At 39.1% G+C, this 15532-nt stretch overlaps 1 protein-coding gene and 1 long non-coding RNA gene across 4 annotated transcripts in view; both read left to right on the forward strand.

The window, feature by feature from the left end:
* Window positions 1-14562, forward strand: part of LOC109575474 (protein FAM177A1) — a 66467-nt gene extending 51905 nt beyond the window's left edge. For 2 of the 3 annotated variants that reach the window (XM_019983549.2, XM_019983548.2), the window contains 4 exons: window positions 5968-6141; window positions 12818-12884; window positions 13470-13567; window positions 13867-14562. In XM_019983549.2, coding sequence (XP_019839108.1) covers window positions 5968-6141; window positions 12818-12884; window positions 13470-13567; window positions 13867-14073 — 546 coding nt within the window. In that variant the 3' untranslated portion in view covers window positions 14074-14562. The remainder of the gene's footprint in view (window positions 1-5967; window positions 6142-12817; window positions 12885-13469; window positions 13568-13866) is intronic. The other variant, XM_070775455.1, reaches the window with a different exon arrangement.
* On the forward strand, window positions 8-4808 carry LOC139178229 (uncharacterized). The gene is made up of 2 exons (XR_011562662.1): window positions 8-272; window positions 936-4808. It is a non-coding gene; the product is annotated as an uncharacterized lncRNA (long non-coding RNA).
* Window positions 14563-15532: the final 970 nt, after the last annotated feature.

The raw sequence follows: 15532 nt of genomic DNA on the forward strand, positions 1-15532 counted from the left end.
GCCGCAGACGATTGCGACAGCCCCGAGGCTGAGTGAGGCCAGAAAGCCCCGCCTCCTGTCTGCCTAGTCCGCCGCCTGCCCTTTCGGCCTGTCCGGCCTTCCTTCGAGCAGGCCGTCCGCTGGAGGTTCCGTATGGAGCTCTTCTTCACGGTGTCCCTGCCTCTCAGCGTCGGCTGGAGGGAAGGGGCGAACGCCCCTTTAGTCGCGGCGCAGCTGGGCAACGCCTCCGCTGACAGCGCCGCAGACTCCAGGGAGGCCTCGAGTGTCGCGGGGTGAGGTTGCGGCTTCGAGTCTGTGATAGCTAGAAGGAAGGCGTGTACCCGAAAGGCTGTCCTTGGAGTAGCAGGAAGCCAGGTGGCGATGGCTACAGTCACTTCTCAGTCTCTCCTTTTGGGAGCGCCTTACTTGGCATCTGCCCTTTAGTTAGCAGATAGCAGCTAGGTAATACGCGTTTACAGGCTTTTCCCCGGCATTTAATCCTTATTACTTGTGCACAAGGTGTACGTTTATCCGCATTTCTCCAACGAGATAACTAAGGCCCAGAGCTGCGCTGTCCAATAGACATAATGCTATCTGCATTGTAAGTTGTATTTTCATTTAAAAACTAAAAAGAAACCAGTGAAATTAATTTTGATATTCTATTTAGCCTAGTTTGTTAAAAAAAAACAACAACTTGCAATTTAGATGACAGTTACCGCTGAGATATTTCATTGTCTCTCTGTGCTAGTCTGAAATCCTTCGTGTAGTTCAACACATCTCCTCTTGAACTAGCCACATTTCAAGAGTCTTAGCCACACGTGGTTAACTTATGTATTGAATAGCATAAGTTTAGAGCATTAGGTAAGGTTTGGAGGTTTGTTTGTTTTGGATTTCGTGTCTAAAATAGTAGTAGTAGGATCTTTGGCTAATGAAGGAATGGCTTTACCTGAAACCAGCTCGTGTGCTCAATCGTGTGCGGAGTCGTGCTTAGCTCTTTGGGACCCCATGGACTCTAGCCCGGCAGGCTCCTCTCTCCATGGAATTTTCCAGGCAAGAATACTGGGGCGGGTTGCCATTTCCCACTTCAGGGGAGAAACCAGCCCAGGAGTATGCAGTTTTGATGTTAAAAACCCTAGTTGCTTCTGTGTAAAATCTTCCCGTCCTCAGTGAGAGGAGAGCTTTTGAGTGGCTTCATTTTTAAGAATAACTACTTGAATGTAAGACATTTCCCCCAAACTCCAGATTCCTGGAGAATGGTGCCCAAATGTTTGTTCTAATATTTTAAGTAGTTTGCATTAAAAAAAAAAAAAGTTGTCCAGAGGCTAGACTATATATGGAGTTGTTTTTTCTCCTGCTTAGGAAGGAGGAAGGTAACCTGCAAGAAGGAATTCAAGGGTAACGCTAAATGGTTACAAAGCCACTTGCCATGTTCAGTTGAGTCCAGACCTCTTGTTGACAGGAGGTATACTTGAGCTGACCCTTTTAGTCCACAGTGTTTGATGTGTTTTCCATTTGATTCTTCCTTCTGTTACTGGAATTGTATCGGTCATGATTTCAGCTTTGAATCTCTCTAGTAGCAAAGTATACATATCTGTACTGATTTACCAGATGAATGTTGGAAGAGAGGCTCTTTGTTGCAACTTAGTACTGTTATGTTATTTTTGCAGTCTTGGTTAAAAAATAATAAAATAAATATTCAAACGTAGAGAAGTCCCATAGAGCAAAGAGGAAAAAATCATAGGGATCCCCCCATCACTCGTTTCTCACATTCACTTTCCCCAAAAGTAACTGTTAGGTTTCTGGTGTATTCTTTCTGGGATTGCCTGTGCATATATAATCCTGTTATACACAAGTGGGTTCATATATACACACAGTTTTCTAACTTTCCCTTTGTGCTTTCTCATGCACATTCCTGTAGCAGAGATGTTTCCGGGAATCCCAGATCTATGCCCAGTTGACCACAGTAAGAGGGGAGAGGCCACTGAGGTGGAGACTTGGGTGGAAGGAGAGCCTGCCATCCTCTGTTTATCAGAACTGAGAAATCCCAAGGGTCATGTCGGGAAGGAAGTAAGAGACAGGAACCTGGGTGTGTGTTTAGAATTAGGCTTCAAACCAGGCCGTTCAGCATCTGCTCCAACTAGACTTTTAAGCAGAATCTCAGCTTCAGTATTATTAAAGGAGTTAAAATTTCAGTACTGCTTGTTCATTTGTTTTATTAGCACGCCTGCACCAAGCACGATGTGCCAGGAGCTGTAGGCTAAAGGATACAGCAGTGAGGGATACACACTGTGCCTGCTTCCATGTTGCTGATCACCTCTCTAGCGAAGATGATGCAGAATAAATTCCAAGCGTAATACATGTTTTTAAGAAGTTCTGGGCACTATGGGAGTATATAAAAAGACAATTGCCGTTGAAAACAGGCCAAAGAAATAAGATAAGCAGATTTAAACAGTACCGTTAACCATGAAAGATAATAAAGTGTTAATTGACATTGCAGTTCATAATTTCCTGGTGTTAGAAAATTGTTTTGTCAGATCATTGGCATTTGTTGAAATGGAGTTTCTGTAGTTGGCAGTGACAGTTTTCTTACCAGCAGATTTATTGTTTATCTGTAAAAATGAAACCTTTGCAAATTCAGAGAATAGCTTTCGTAATTGTTGGAAATTTTGAATCGAATTATTTTCTGGTTGGTTTTACCTATCAGTATCTTCCTTAACTAACTGCCCCCCTACTTCTTGCCAAGCAGAGGTTGGAATCACATGGCATAGGTTCTTTCACAGATTTTTTTTTCTACTTGATAATCTGGTTCCTTAAGATGAGGAACTTAAGGAGCTATTGACTCCTTAAGAGAGATGAAGAGCTATTGACCAACTATAGCCTGTGGGCCAGATCCCACCAGCCACTAACTTGTATAAAGTTTTATTGGAACATAGCCTATTCATTATGTATTGTCCATGGCTGCTTTTGCAGAGTTCAGTAATTGTCACGGAGATTACATGGCCCTCAGAGCCTAAAATAGTTACTCTCTCTCCTTTGTGGGAAAAGTTTACTCATTCCTGTTTAAGCTGCTATACCTAAAGCTTGGGTTTTACTGTATCAAAAATGAATATTAAAAATTTCAAAGAAAACTTAAATGAAAATCTCTTTAGTAAAGATCTTTATATGGAATGTGATGATTAGAATAAATAAAATGCCTTTTGAAATTGCATGTCATGTATAGAGTATTACTCAAAGTTCTGTTTGTACTTAACTAACTTTGGCATTAGAATGAAAAAATGTGAATCATGTTTCAGCCTTCCTCTTTGTAGTTTTTTTTTTTATCTTCTTGAAAAAAATATAGCCAAGAGTCAGTTAATGGAGTTAGTAGGTAAGTTTATACCAGTTGTTATGACCCAGCCAGAATGTTTTTATTCATTAAAGCTGTCTAAAGAAGACAAAATAGTTAAACCAGTGAGAGACACCCTTTCTCCTTTGCCTGTGTCTTAGAAAAGAAAACTTAAACCAATGAGAGATTGCTAGAGGGAGAATGAAAATCTTCTTCAGCTCTGATGGGGGTGGGGTGGGGGTGGAATAAGGCATCATGATGGACTACAGAAGGTCTCAACTCTGTTCATTGATTGGGATTGGTGCTTTAGCATCAGATCCACCCAGTTCATATGATGACTGGAGATCTAACCCAGCTCCTCTGACTTTTCCTTGCCTATAAAGTCTTGGTCCAAAAGGAGACATTGGTGTCAGGACAAGCATAAACCAAATTTGATGTGAAGGGGGAAAAATGAGATTGGGTAGGAACGGCTCACCATGCTTAGGGATTGGTGACAGAAGAATGATGGTGTGGGTGGGCTGTTTGTTGTCCATCTTATTTATGGACACTATAAAGGGGTGGTTTTCCTTTATTAAGGACTAGGATATATTTGAAACCTCAGGACAGCTAGGGAGAATTGTGGTTTTGTTTTTTCAGGTTATTTTATAGATAGGCCATGTTGTCAAGATTTTTATCTCAGTTTGCTCTACATCAGCTATAGTTGCTGTCAGTGATGTTCGCGTGTGTCATGGAACAATGCATGGGTTCTTTGGGTTGGATATACCTGGATTCAAATCCTGGCCTATGACTAAACTTACCTTTGGAAAGTGAAGGAAAGAGAAGAACCATATCTGTTTTCTAAGAAGGACTTTAGAGGGTTAACAGGAAATAATTCATAAGAATAAAGTTACTTATACTTGCATAACTGGGCAATTCTGGGCAAGTCCATTATTTTATCAGTGCAACTCCATATCTTTGCAGGTGCAATTCAAAAAACTTTTCTAGGTTTGAACAACAATCATGGGTTTAAATTATGTGTTGGCATATCTCCAACCGTATCATCGTGCTCAGTCACATATGACTCTTTGCAACCCCGTGGACTGTGACCTGTCCTGAAGTGGGTTGCCATTTCCTCCTCCAGGGAATCTTCTTGATCCAGGGATCAAACTTGTGTCTCCTACATCTCTTGCATTAGTAGATGGAATCCACCTGCCAATGCAGGAAATGTGAGTTTGATCCCTGGGTTGGGAAGCTCCCTTGGAGAAGGAAATGGCAACCCACTCTAGTATTCTTGCCTGGGAAATCCCATGGACAGAAAAGCCTGGCAAGCTGCAGTCCCTGGGGTCACAGAGAATCCTTATAGAGGATGAAATTTTTGAACTCTGGACTCCGTCCTGGACAGTCCCACCAACATGAAGTCTAAGCATGCTAGTCATTTTAGGTTTAGGTTTAAATTTGAACCAGTAATACAGGAACATTCTCATCATGAAAATAAAACAACAACAAAATACACAAAGCATAAAAAGCCCACTTGACCTCTCCTTTACCTGTACCTCCTTCCCCATCTTTGTACCTAACCCGAGGGGTAACCAGTGTTGTCAGATTTTTTTTTCACAATTACTTGTGCTGTGCTTTTTTGAAATCTTCTTATTAAGAAGATACAAGAGAGGCTTTCTTAGGAATTTAAACTTGCGACAAGATGACAAGGAAAAGCTCTTCATCCTCTCCCACAAAATGCGTTTGCTCTAAGTTTTGGAACATTGGCTGTATGTATGCGGTAAACTTAGTGTTTCTTTAGGAATGAAGTTTGGATATAATTAGAATTCCTTAGACTATTATAGTTTTAAAATTTGTAAAAATATTTTTACTATCAGGAAAACTGTTGCCCTGTATGTATTAGTGCCTGAGAAGTCTGGAAGTTCTCATATAGAACACTGATGGCCTGCTTTCCAGATTTGGTTTACAAATGAGTTTTATTTGACCTGCATGGTGCTTTAAAGTTTTTCAATTTTAATGTCTTTAGTTGGGGCATGCTTTTGTTTAAAGCTCTACTCTTCATCGATAGCAGTATTTACTCATTTGTGGTACCTGCTTGGACCTAAAAGGCATTTGCATTTGGGACTTCTGTTTTGAGAAAAGGAGAGGTTCAGAATTAAGCTGAACTGGTTTTGGTTTGCTCACACATAGCTTAACTCAAATCTAAAGACTTACCGTGGTTACCTAATACAAATTGTTTTTTTATACTACATATCTAACATGTATATGTATCTGTATGATTTTCCTTTGATATTACACATTAATTCCTTCATAATTCTTTAAAATTATTGATGTCCAGCATATCTTCACATATTATACAGCATTGGAATGCTGTGACCTAAAGTGTGCTGCTTGATTTCTAAGCTTTTGACTTAAAAAGTTTAATTGGTTAAGTTTTATTTTTTAACCTTGGTGGTGAGTGTGCAGAGGTTTGCTTTGTTATTCAGTTCGTTAAACCCTTCATTTTTGCTGTCGATATTCTTTTGTGTGTGTGACCTGTCTTATTTTTTAAAAAAACTGTTTATAGACTGGCTTGTATTTCTTTATTCCCTAAATAAAGCAACCCCAAATAGTTTTTTTTTTGGTTATATGGAAGAAAATTAATCTCACTTGAAACTCTCCTTTTCCTGATTTATTATTGACATTAGATGAGTAATGAAAGAGGCTTTGAAAATGTAGAACTGGGAGTCATAGGAAAAAAGAAGAAAGTCCCAAGGAGAGTCATCCACTTTGTTAGCGGTGAAACAATGGAAGAGTACAGCACAGACGAAGATGAAGTGGACAGCCTGGAGAAGAAAGACGTTCTGCCTCCTGTTGATCCGGTAGGTGTGAGACTGATGAGCCTTTTGTCAGTGGGTTTTGTTCTAGCTGATTTGTTTCCCTTAATCACTGAATGGAAGGAACCATTTGCTGCTGCTACTGCTGCTAAGTCGCTTCAGTCGTGTCCGACTCTGTGCGACCCCATAGACGGCAGCCCACCAGGCTTCCCCGTCCTTGGGATTCTCCAGGCAAGAACACTGGAGTGGGTTGCCATTTCCTTCTCCAGTGCATGAAAGTGAAAAGTTGTGTCCAACTCTTCGAGACCCCATGGACTGCAGCCTAGCAGGCTCCTCTGTCCATGGGATAGGTTTAAATAAACTATATTCTGGTTATAACATTGTGCTTTGATTTTGATAGAAAGCAGTATTTTTACACAGTATGGATGGACCTCTTCCCTGTCTTGAGTAGCGTGAATGGTTTATTTTTGAGAGTCAGAAGTTTTTTGTCAGCATGGATAAGTTTCTTTCAGATTTACTTCACTAAGCAGAGTGCTTGAATTCCTGTCCCTTTGTATTAAATGTTATATGCCGCTGATGGTTGTCACTTCTTTTTTATATCGCCTCGTTTTGATTAGGAGTGTATAGTTCCTGTGTTCCTCACCAGCTGAACTTAAGAACTTCTAAACTATTAAAGATGTGACTATAAAATTACGATTAGTTGTACATTTTTAAAAAGGGAATGTTGCCCTTCTAAGTAGTCATTCTGAGAGTTCAGTTGCTGAAATATTTACTGACTTTGTAAAAGGTACTGTTTTAGGTGCTGGTGATACAGCAATGGACAGTGTAAATTTATGCTCTTACACCGTAGACAGAAGGGTAATAAACAATATAATTATCAGACTATGGATAGTTCTATGAAGAAAATAAAGCAGAGTAGCAGAATAGAGAATTATTCATTTAGATTTGGTTTAAAAAGTGTTATTACTAGTTTTTCTTCAGATTTGGTTCTAATAAATTTTAGTTATTAAAAAAATCAGATGCACATTCTCTATTGTAGCAAACATTCAAAGGACTGTAAAACTGTACATCGAGGGCAATTCCAAATGCTTGCAGAATACTGTAGAAGTGTCTCCTGCAGTGGTAGAGCTGTTAGGTGGAGTGTTCTACAGGTGTCCGTCAGGTCTGGTTGCTTTATAGTGTTCTTTGTTTTCTGTTGCCTTGTTGATCTGCTGCCTAGTTGCCCTATTCATTATTGAAAATGGAGTGTTGGAGTCTCCAACTGTGATTGTTGAATTGTCTATTTCTCCCCTCATTTCTGTCAGTTTCTTTTTCCGTCTATTAAAATTTTCATTTCAGTTATTGTACTTTTTCAACACCAGAATTTTCATCTGGTTCTATTATATAATTTCTCTTCATTTGATGTGACATTGCTATCATACCTTCCTTTATTTCTTTACACGTGTGTGTGTGTGTGTTTGTGTGTGTGTGTGTCGCTCACTCGTATCTGACTCTTTGTGACCCCATGGACTATATTTCACCAGGCTCCTCTGTCCATGGAATTGTCCAGGCAAGAATACTGGAGCGGGTTGCAATTCCTTTCTCCAGGGGATCTTCCTGACCCAGGAACCTGCGTCTCCCTCCCTGCAGGCAGATTCTTTACCATCTCAGCCACTAGGGAAGCCCTATGGTTTCCTTAATTCTTTGAACATACTTATAAAGGCTACTTTGAGTTTTTCCTGTTAAATCCAACATTTGGTCACTCTCACAAGTAGTTTTGTTGTCTGCTTTTTTAATTTTCTTCCCAGTGTATGGGTCATGCTTTCCTGTCTCTTTGCATGTCTCATACTTTTTTTTTGAAACTAGACATTTTAGATAATATATTGTAACAACTCTGGGTGGGCCCCTCTCCGTCTTCCCAAATCTCCACTACCCAGGATCTTGATTTTGTTGTAATATTTGCTTGTTTATTTGTCTAGTCAGTTGATGGGTTCTTTTAACAAATTCTGTTTCCTCCTCACTTGCTGTTCTCTGCTTCAAACTAGCTGATCAACTACAGTTGATCCTGTATCTTGATAGAATCGAAGAATTTCTTCCCAAGTACCTTTTACCAAAATCTTCACTGATTTTGAGAGTACCCTTAAGCTTGGACTTTTCCACTTCTGTTGCAGATGAAGTCAGTTCACACGGCAGAAATTAGGAGCAATCTGTCTGATGGCCTGCTTTTCCTCCTGGGCAAAATCTCTTAGGTAGAGAGCTCCAGAGTGGGGGTTAGGGATAGTAGTGCATTTCTTCGTGACCCCCCTACTTTAGGAGCTGAATGCTCAGTTGAGGTTGGGAGCAGAAGGAAGCCTTAGGTCATGGCTCATCTCTTCTGGCATGGAACCACTGGCTAATGAACTGGGGTCAGTGTCGCCGTATTCTCACTTGCACCATGCTCAAGGTAGAGCCTCCATTATGTTAGTGGAAGCTGATGGAAGAAGGGAGCCCTCCCCTGTCAACTGCACTCACCTGGGAGTTAGTCTCAGGAATAGATGGCTTCTGGGCAGGTTGAGAAATGCTGATTAATGTCCCATTCTTTCTGGAAAGAAACGCCTCTAGTTGGAAGCTGGGGGTGGAAGGAGCCCTGTGCTCTTAGTTGCACCAGTCTGCAGTGGACTTTCCATTTCACTTTGCTGGGAAGGCCTATGATCTTGGTTCACGTACTGCATACTCATTTTCTTATCACATTTTCCTTTATTTTCTTGATTAGTTATTTACTCATTTGTCATATACCCTTAGGACCATTTCCAGAGGCTTTAAATGTTCATTTAAAATAATTTTCACCAGTTTCACTGGGTTGTGGGTTCTCAGGGTTCCTCCCACTCTTTTGCTGGAAGTCCCTATCCATTCTTAAAATTGTAAGTTACCCTCTATGTAGCATGTTGTCGTTGGAATTTATTTGAATTCTTAAGCCTAAACTAAGACAAGAAACCTGGGTGATAAGAAACCTGTCTGTATTTCCTTCACCGGAAGGCAGCATGCTTAGTCCGAGCTGATTTTCAGGTCTGGCCAGTCGTGGAGTAGTCACCTTGCTGTGGCCAAGACTGGACTCCCACTGCGCTTCCTGTTGTTCCCATACCTTGACTACTGTAAACAATGCTGCAGTGAACATGAGAGTGGAAATACCTCTTTGAGATTCTAATTTCAGTTCTTTTGGGTACTACCCAGAAGTGGGATTGCTAGATCATATGGTATTTCTGTTTTTAATTTTCTGAGCAACCCTCCATACTGTTTTCCATAATGGCTACACCATTTTGCATTCGCACCGACAGCAACTAAGGGTTCCAGTTTCTCTGCATTCCTCACCAACATTTGTTACCTTTTTTAGCAAAGTACCAATTATCCTCTCAGGTGTTAATCACTGAAGACAGATCTAGCTTCACTTAATGTGAAGAGCAGACTGTCCATTTTCTGTTTGTTTCTGCTGCTGCTAAGTCGCTTCAGTCGTGTCCGACTCTGTGCGACCCCATAGACGGCAGCCCAACAGGTTCCCCCGTCCCTCGGATTCTCCGGGCAAGAACACTGGAGTGGGTTGCCATTTCCTTCTCCATCTGTTTGTTTCTATTGCATCATAAATCTGAGAACAAAGAAATTTGGGAAAGGTATTGGCATTGGTATTGGTATGTTTATATAGAAGATTTGTAGAACTGACCCAGTTAAAGATAAGCCCAGATATTTTAAATAAAGATTTAAGAATAATACTCCTGGCATATGGTACCTGATAGAAAGTAAGAAATGGAGACCTAGGTCTTTTTACAATTTTCCTTAGATTTTTTACCTTAGATGTGTCTTAAGAATAGACATATTTCCAGTAATTCCTTTAACCTGTGGTAGTTTTGTTTAGGGTTCCTCAAATATGCATATATATGTGTATTTAACTATACACATTAAAAACTTTGATTATGCACATAATTGCTACCTATATAAATGGATTGATACCTTTCATAATATAGTCAGAACTAAAAATGATCTGGGCTCAGTTTTGCCTATCAAATTTTAAGAAAGGAGAAGGATGTGGGACTTCCCTGGTGGTCCAGTGGTTAGGACTCCACCCTTCCACTACAAGGGGTATGGGTTCAATCCCTGGTTGGGGAACTAAGATCCTGCATGATGCAAGGCATGGCCAAAATAATAAAAATAAATAAAAAGGAAAAGGACAGTATACTGTAGTGAGGGCACAAGGGAATGGACAGTCTCATATATTGCTGGTGAATGTTTATTGGTAAGTTTTCTGTTGTGAAGTTTTACATTGTGAAGGGCGAGCTTTCCAAATGATTATATTTTGGGCCTAGTTTTTCTGCCTGTAGAAATAGAAGCGTTTAAGAAATATGCTTAATATTTTCAATATAGTAAATGGGAAAACCAGCAAGATAGAAAAAGTGTAATAATGTTGTAAAACACATGTATGCTTAGGTTTAAAATTTTTTTTAATATTAATTAATTTTTGACTGTGCTGAGTCTTTGTTGCTGCATGTGGGCTGTCTCTAGTTGCTAAGAGCGGGGTCTACTCTCTCACTGCAGCGCTCAGGCTTCTCATTGCGCAGAGCACAGGCTCTAGGCACGCAGGCTTCAGAAGTTGAGACACACAGGCTTAGTTGCTCTGCGGCATGTGGGATCTTCCTGCGGCATGTGGGATTGAACCTGCCGTGTGCCTGCATGGGCAGGCAGATTCTTAACCACTGGATCACCAGGAAAGTCCCAAAATAGCAAGGCTTAATAGTTTGTTATTAAGGAAGTGAATAATTATTCAGGAAGAAATAGATACTTAAATTTTTGAAGAAATGAATGAACCTACTAGAGTTTGCACCCATAACCTGGAAGTCTTGAAGACTAGATCTTTCAGTTCTCCTGTTAACTGGGACAGTGGGGGCAGTAGTGATGCCGGTAGTGGTGTCAGGGTTCCAGACTCTAGGTCAGCGTCTGAACAAAACACCCCATTCATTCATTCTGTATAATTTTGTGTGATAATGATAGATGGTTTTCAGGAATCCTTATCCAGTGTCTTAGCTCTGGAACAGGTTTGACCCATTGGTAGTTACAATCTGGACGTTAGCAATTATTTTCTGTAGAAACAACCTCAAGAGAATTGTTCCAGTGGGAGTTATGTACTTTCCTTCAAAATCTTGCTGAATCTTTTTCTAAGTAATTTCTTGGCCCTATCACTTACTATGTGTTATAGAAATTGATTCTATTCCCTTTATTTCTGCACTGTCCCACTTGCTGTAAGACATATGTAAACGCTAGTGTTAGAGCATATTAAACAGAGCCCCTGAACTAACCCTTATCCCACATGAGAAATGCCTTCTGCTCTGAATACAGAAGATATAGCAGATTTGATCAGGGAGCCAGAAATATACAGTACTTTCTTGAATGTATTTGTTTGCTTGGACATCCATTCTCGTGTGAAGAGAGACAAAGGAGGTACCTTTCTTGTGTGTCCTTTCAAAAATAGTGTCACCTACTTTTCATTTTGTTTCCTCCTCTGCTTTAGCCTGTCTGCCCAGTCTTAGATATATCCTTTTAAAATAATATTTGAAATATATGATGCTATTTTTTAAAGTAATTTGCATGAGAACTTGATTAGACACATAGTGTCCACTCAAAATGACTTGAAAGCCCTCAGGTGAAAATTTTTCCTTAACCAGGAAGAAAGGAAATAACACTGAAATTGGCAACCTTGTCAGCTTCGGATATCAGGAAAGGACCATACTTCCATTTCACCAACAGAAAAGAAGCAGTTTCTAGTGTCTGTGGTTTTCAGTCTTGCAGATATTCTTGTATTTGGTTTTTTAATGCTCTTGTAATCATCAGCATATCTTATCTAAGAAGATTATGGATTAAGGCTTATCTTTTTCTTCTCTCTGAGAAACCAATATGGAAACAATACTAATGTATTTGATAGAGCCTATGCTCTATAACTGTGTTTTCTTTTCATAAACAAAAATATTGGTATATTGAAGCATGCTCCTATGACTAGTTTCCTCCATAGAGGCAAACTGTCATCCATGTGTCAGGCTTTATAGAAGTCTTCTATGGAATTACAGCACCAAGGTTAACTATGAGGTGTGTAGTGTGGATGGCAGTCTGCCAGTGTTTCTAGCCTGCCAGTTATATGTTAAACTTTTCTTGGGTTGCATGGTCTAGTCCCTTTTTAATCCTTAAATTAACAAAAGAACTCATCTTGCCACTTACTGGTTACTTATTTTCTTACCATTGAAAGTTCATTTGATATGCCCTCACTTATCCTTAATTTCTCTGAACCTCAGTTCACCACTAAACCAGAAGTGTGTTGTATGTATGATTCCTTACAAATCTTTCAATTGACTGTATACACACTGTGATGTGTTTCTGAACAATGAAGACAGAAAAAAAAAAGCAGCAAGACAGGAGAAAGGAAGGCTCTGGATTATCAGTTCGTAAATAATCAAGGTTGTGACTTAACAACTCCATTTCAGTGACTGCCACTTTTTTGGGTTATTCCATGGACTTAAGGTGATGGTAGTTGTATGGGTGAATGTTAAATGTCTTTGTGACATTCTGTCTACAAAGCTTTTAGTTTTTTTTATTGGATTGTAGCCTATTTGTTATACTATCTATAGAATATTCTGTGTACCCACCAAGTATTTGACTGCTTCATCCTGGCCTAAATATATGGAATAAATTTAAGTATGAAGGTTGCTAACCTAACCTCTTGTTGCAGACAAAACTTACCTGGGGCCCCTACTTATGGTTTCACATGCTTCGTGCTGCCACATCCACCCTCTCAGGTATTGCTTTTTTGTTTGAATGTTGTATAACCAGTATCATATATTCCCAGAACAGGAACTTGGCCAAGTAGGGTGTTTCAGAAATGAAGGAGAAACAATGGGGAGTTTAGTCACGCCCTTCTCAGCAGCTAGCTAGCTACCACTGGAGATACTAATCTAACCTATACTTCACCTTAATACATTCTTTAGCTTCTGGATGTGCTTTGAAGAAAAAATGACTGAAAAACAGCTATACTCATTTAGATACAGTTTTCATGTTTGTGAACATGAACAGAAAAGGTCTGTTAGCAGTTATTTTTCTGTTTTGCCATTTCGTTCCCTGACATTGTTCTCATTCTATTTGACTGCTTATTTATTCCCAGCAGTGTTATTGGGAGCCCAGAAGGAGCCACTAGTGTTTCTTGGGGAAATCAAGGAAGATACACAGATAAGATGTACCAAATGTTGATAATCTCTCCGAGGGCAGGGACTGTAAATTTTGTATTCCTACAGTGCTTTGCACATAGAAAGGGCTCAAGAAATGTACATGGAATTATGTAAACCATTTGACTTTTGTATTTTTTTTTATAACTTTTATATTTTTAGTGTGTGACTTTCTTGGAGAGAAGATTGCATCTGTTTTGGGCATCAGCACCCCAAAATACCAGTATGCAATTGATGAGTATTACCGGATGAAGAAGGAGGTGTGTCTCCTTTTTACATTTTCTTGATTCAGTTTCATTTGTTGTGGACTGAATGGGTTGCATAATGAAGACGTGTATCCTCTAGCTGTCCCAGAGATAGCCTCCTAACACTAGGCGCTTCATTCTAGTCATTCTTTATCAGATTAGCATGCATTTTAGAATTTTGTAATACTTAGCTTTTCCTAGGATTGATGTGCACAATTAAGCTAGATGTCATTGTGCTGGGTGCTGAAAGTGGGAGAAAAATACTGTTCCATTTGGACATTTCTGTTTCAACTATTGTTGTTACTTCTTTTTAGGAAGAAGAAGAAGAAGAAGAAAATAGGATGTCAGAAGAAGCAGAAAGACAATACCAACAAAATAAGCTGCAGGCTGATTCCGTTGTTCAGTCTGATCAACCAGAAACGCTGGCATCCAGTTCATTTGTGAATCTCAATTTTGAAATGGAGGGAGATTGTGAAGTAATTACAGAAAGCAAACAAAATCCAGTCTCTGTCCCTCTGTAGAATGAAATGACTATCAGACTTCTAAGGTAGTTTTTATACCAGAAACTTTCACATTCTCTATTCAATGGGTCTTGGGACTTAATACAATTATTTATATTTTAAATTATTATCAAGAAAGGGAAGAATGTTTCTTTATTCTTAAACTCTATCTAGCAAAAGCCAGATTTGAAATTTGGATCTTTGTATTGTGCTTTTACTGTGTCAAATTAGTGCTTTGGTTTTAAAATGATCTTTAAAAAAGGTAAGGACATTCTAGAGCCTTAACCACCAACTAGGAAGAGTTAAATTATCAAGCTTGTCTTTGTGTAAGAAAAAAAATGGGTAAGTTGCTGATGAAGACTAACTGGAGCTGATATTTGTGGTCTTGGATTAAAATGAGGATTTTTGCCCTCGATTTTCTCATGTTATGTCTTATATTTATATATCTAACCATTCATTTCATACTAAGGATGGTTTACTGAGTGTAATAAAAGGAGCACGATAAAAGCATTTTGGATTTTCTTTCCTTGAGAATTAACTTTATTTCATGGGAAGGTGATTGAGTTTATAACACCAAATATTAAGATGGGTTTCCATTTTTAATGAAGGTTATTTAATCTTACTTTCTCTTTCAGTAGTTATTCAGATTTAAATAGCTAAGTTTGAACACTAGTTATGGGATAAATTTATTACTGTATTTGTATTCAAATAGTAATACCTAGTGATTATCCACATAGCATTCTGGTTATGTCAGTCATTCAATCCTGAATGCCTCCTCTGGGTCATGTAGTTGCAGGGTGATATTGGGGGACAAATGAAGACTTAACCGTCCAGGGGTTCACTGTTAAATATTGTACAAGGTGCAGTGGTGGCATAATGAAATGAACAGTCACTAACCACTTGGAAGTAGCAACAGTGGAGGGTTTGCTTGACCTGGTTGGCCATCCCTGTACCCACTGTGCCATTAGCAGACCTCACAAAAGTATAATATGAAACTAATTTTGAAAATATTCCTGTATGTGTTCAGAATCTTAAGAGGTATCTGTATGACTTTGATTTATAACTTAATGTAAGGAGAAATGTATATTTTAGATATGGGGCTGCTACAAACCTATTCACAAACTTAAAGAGCCTTTAGAGATTAATCGTTGTTAATAGTCTTCTAAATAGCGTTAAGTTCAGTCTTAAATATATCTGCCTAAAGTATAGCTTCAAACAAACAACATAGGTGCATTGGGCTTATTATGGAAGTCTGTTAGCAGTGAGCATCTGGCCACTAAGCTCTTCAATTGAAATTTGAAGGATTTAGGAAGATAATTCTTTTTTGGAATCCTGTTACATGGATTCATAGTATGGTGGTTCATGGCATGTGATGGTAATCTTTTTAGTCATGGATATAAATTATATAATTTAGTGCTTAAAGAGTTAATCTTCAGATTATGTAATGTCATCATAAATTATAGTTTACCAGTAAAGAATG

The sequence above is a fragment of the Bos indicus genome, chromosome 21 (assembly GCF_029378745.1).
Source record: "Bos indicus isolate NIAB-ARS_2022 breed Sahiwal x Tharparkar chromosome 21, NIAB-ARS_B.indTharparkar_mat_pri_1.0, whole genome shotgun sequence".
In the NCBI taxonomy this organism is placed as follows: domain Eukaryota; kingdom Metazoa; phylum Chordata; class Mammalia; order Artiodactyla; family Bovidae; genus Bos; species Bos indicus.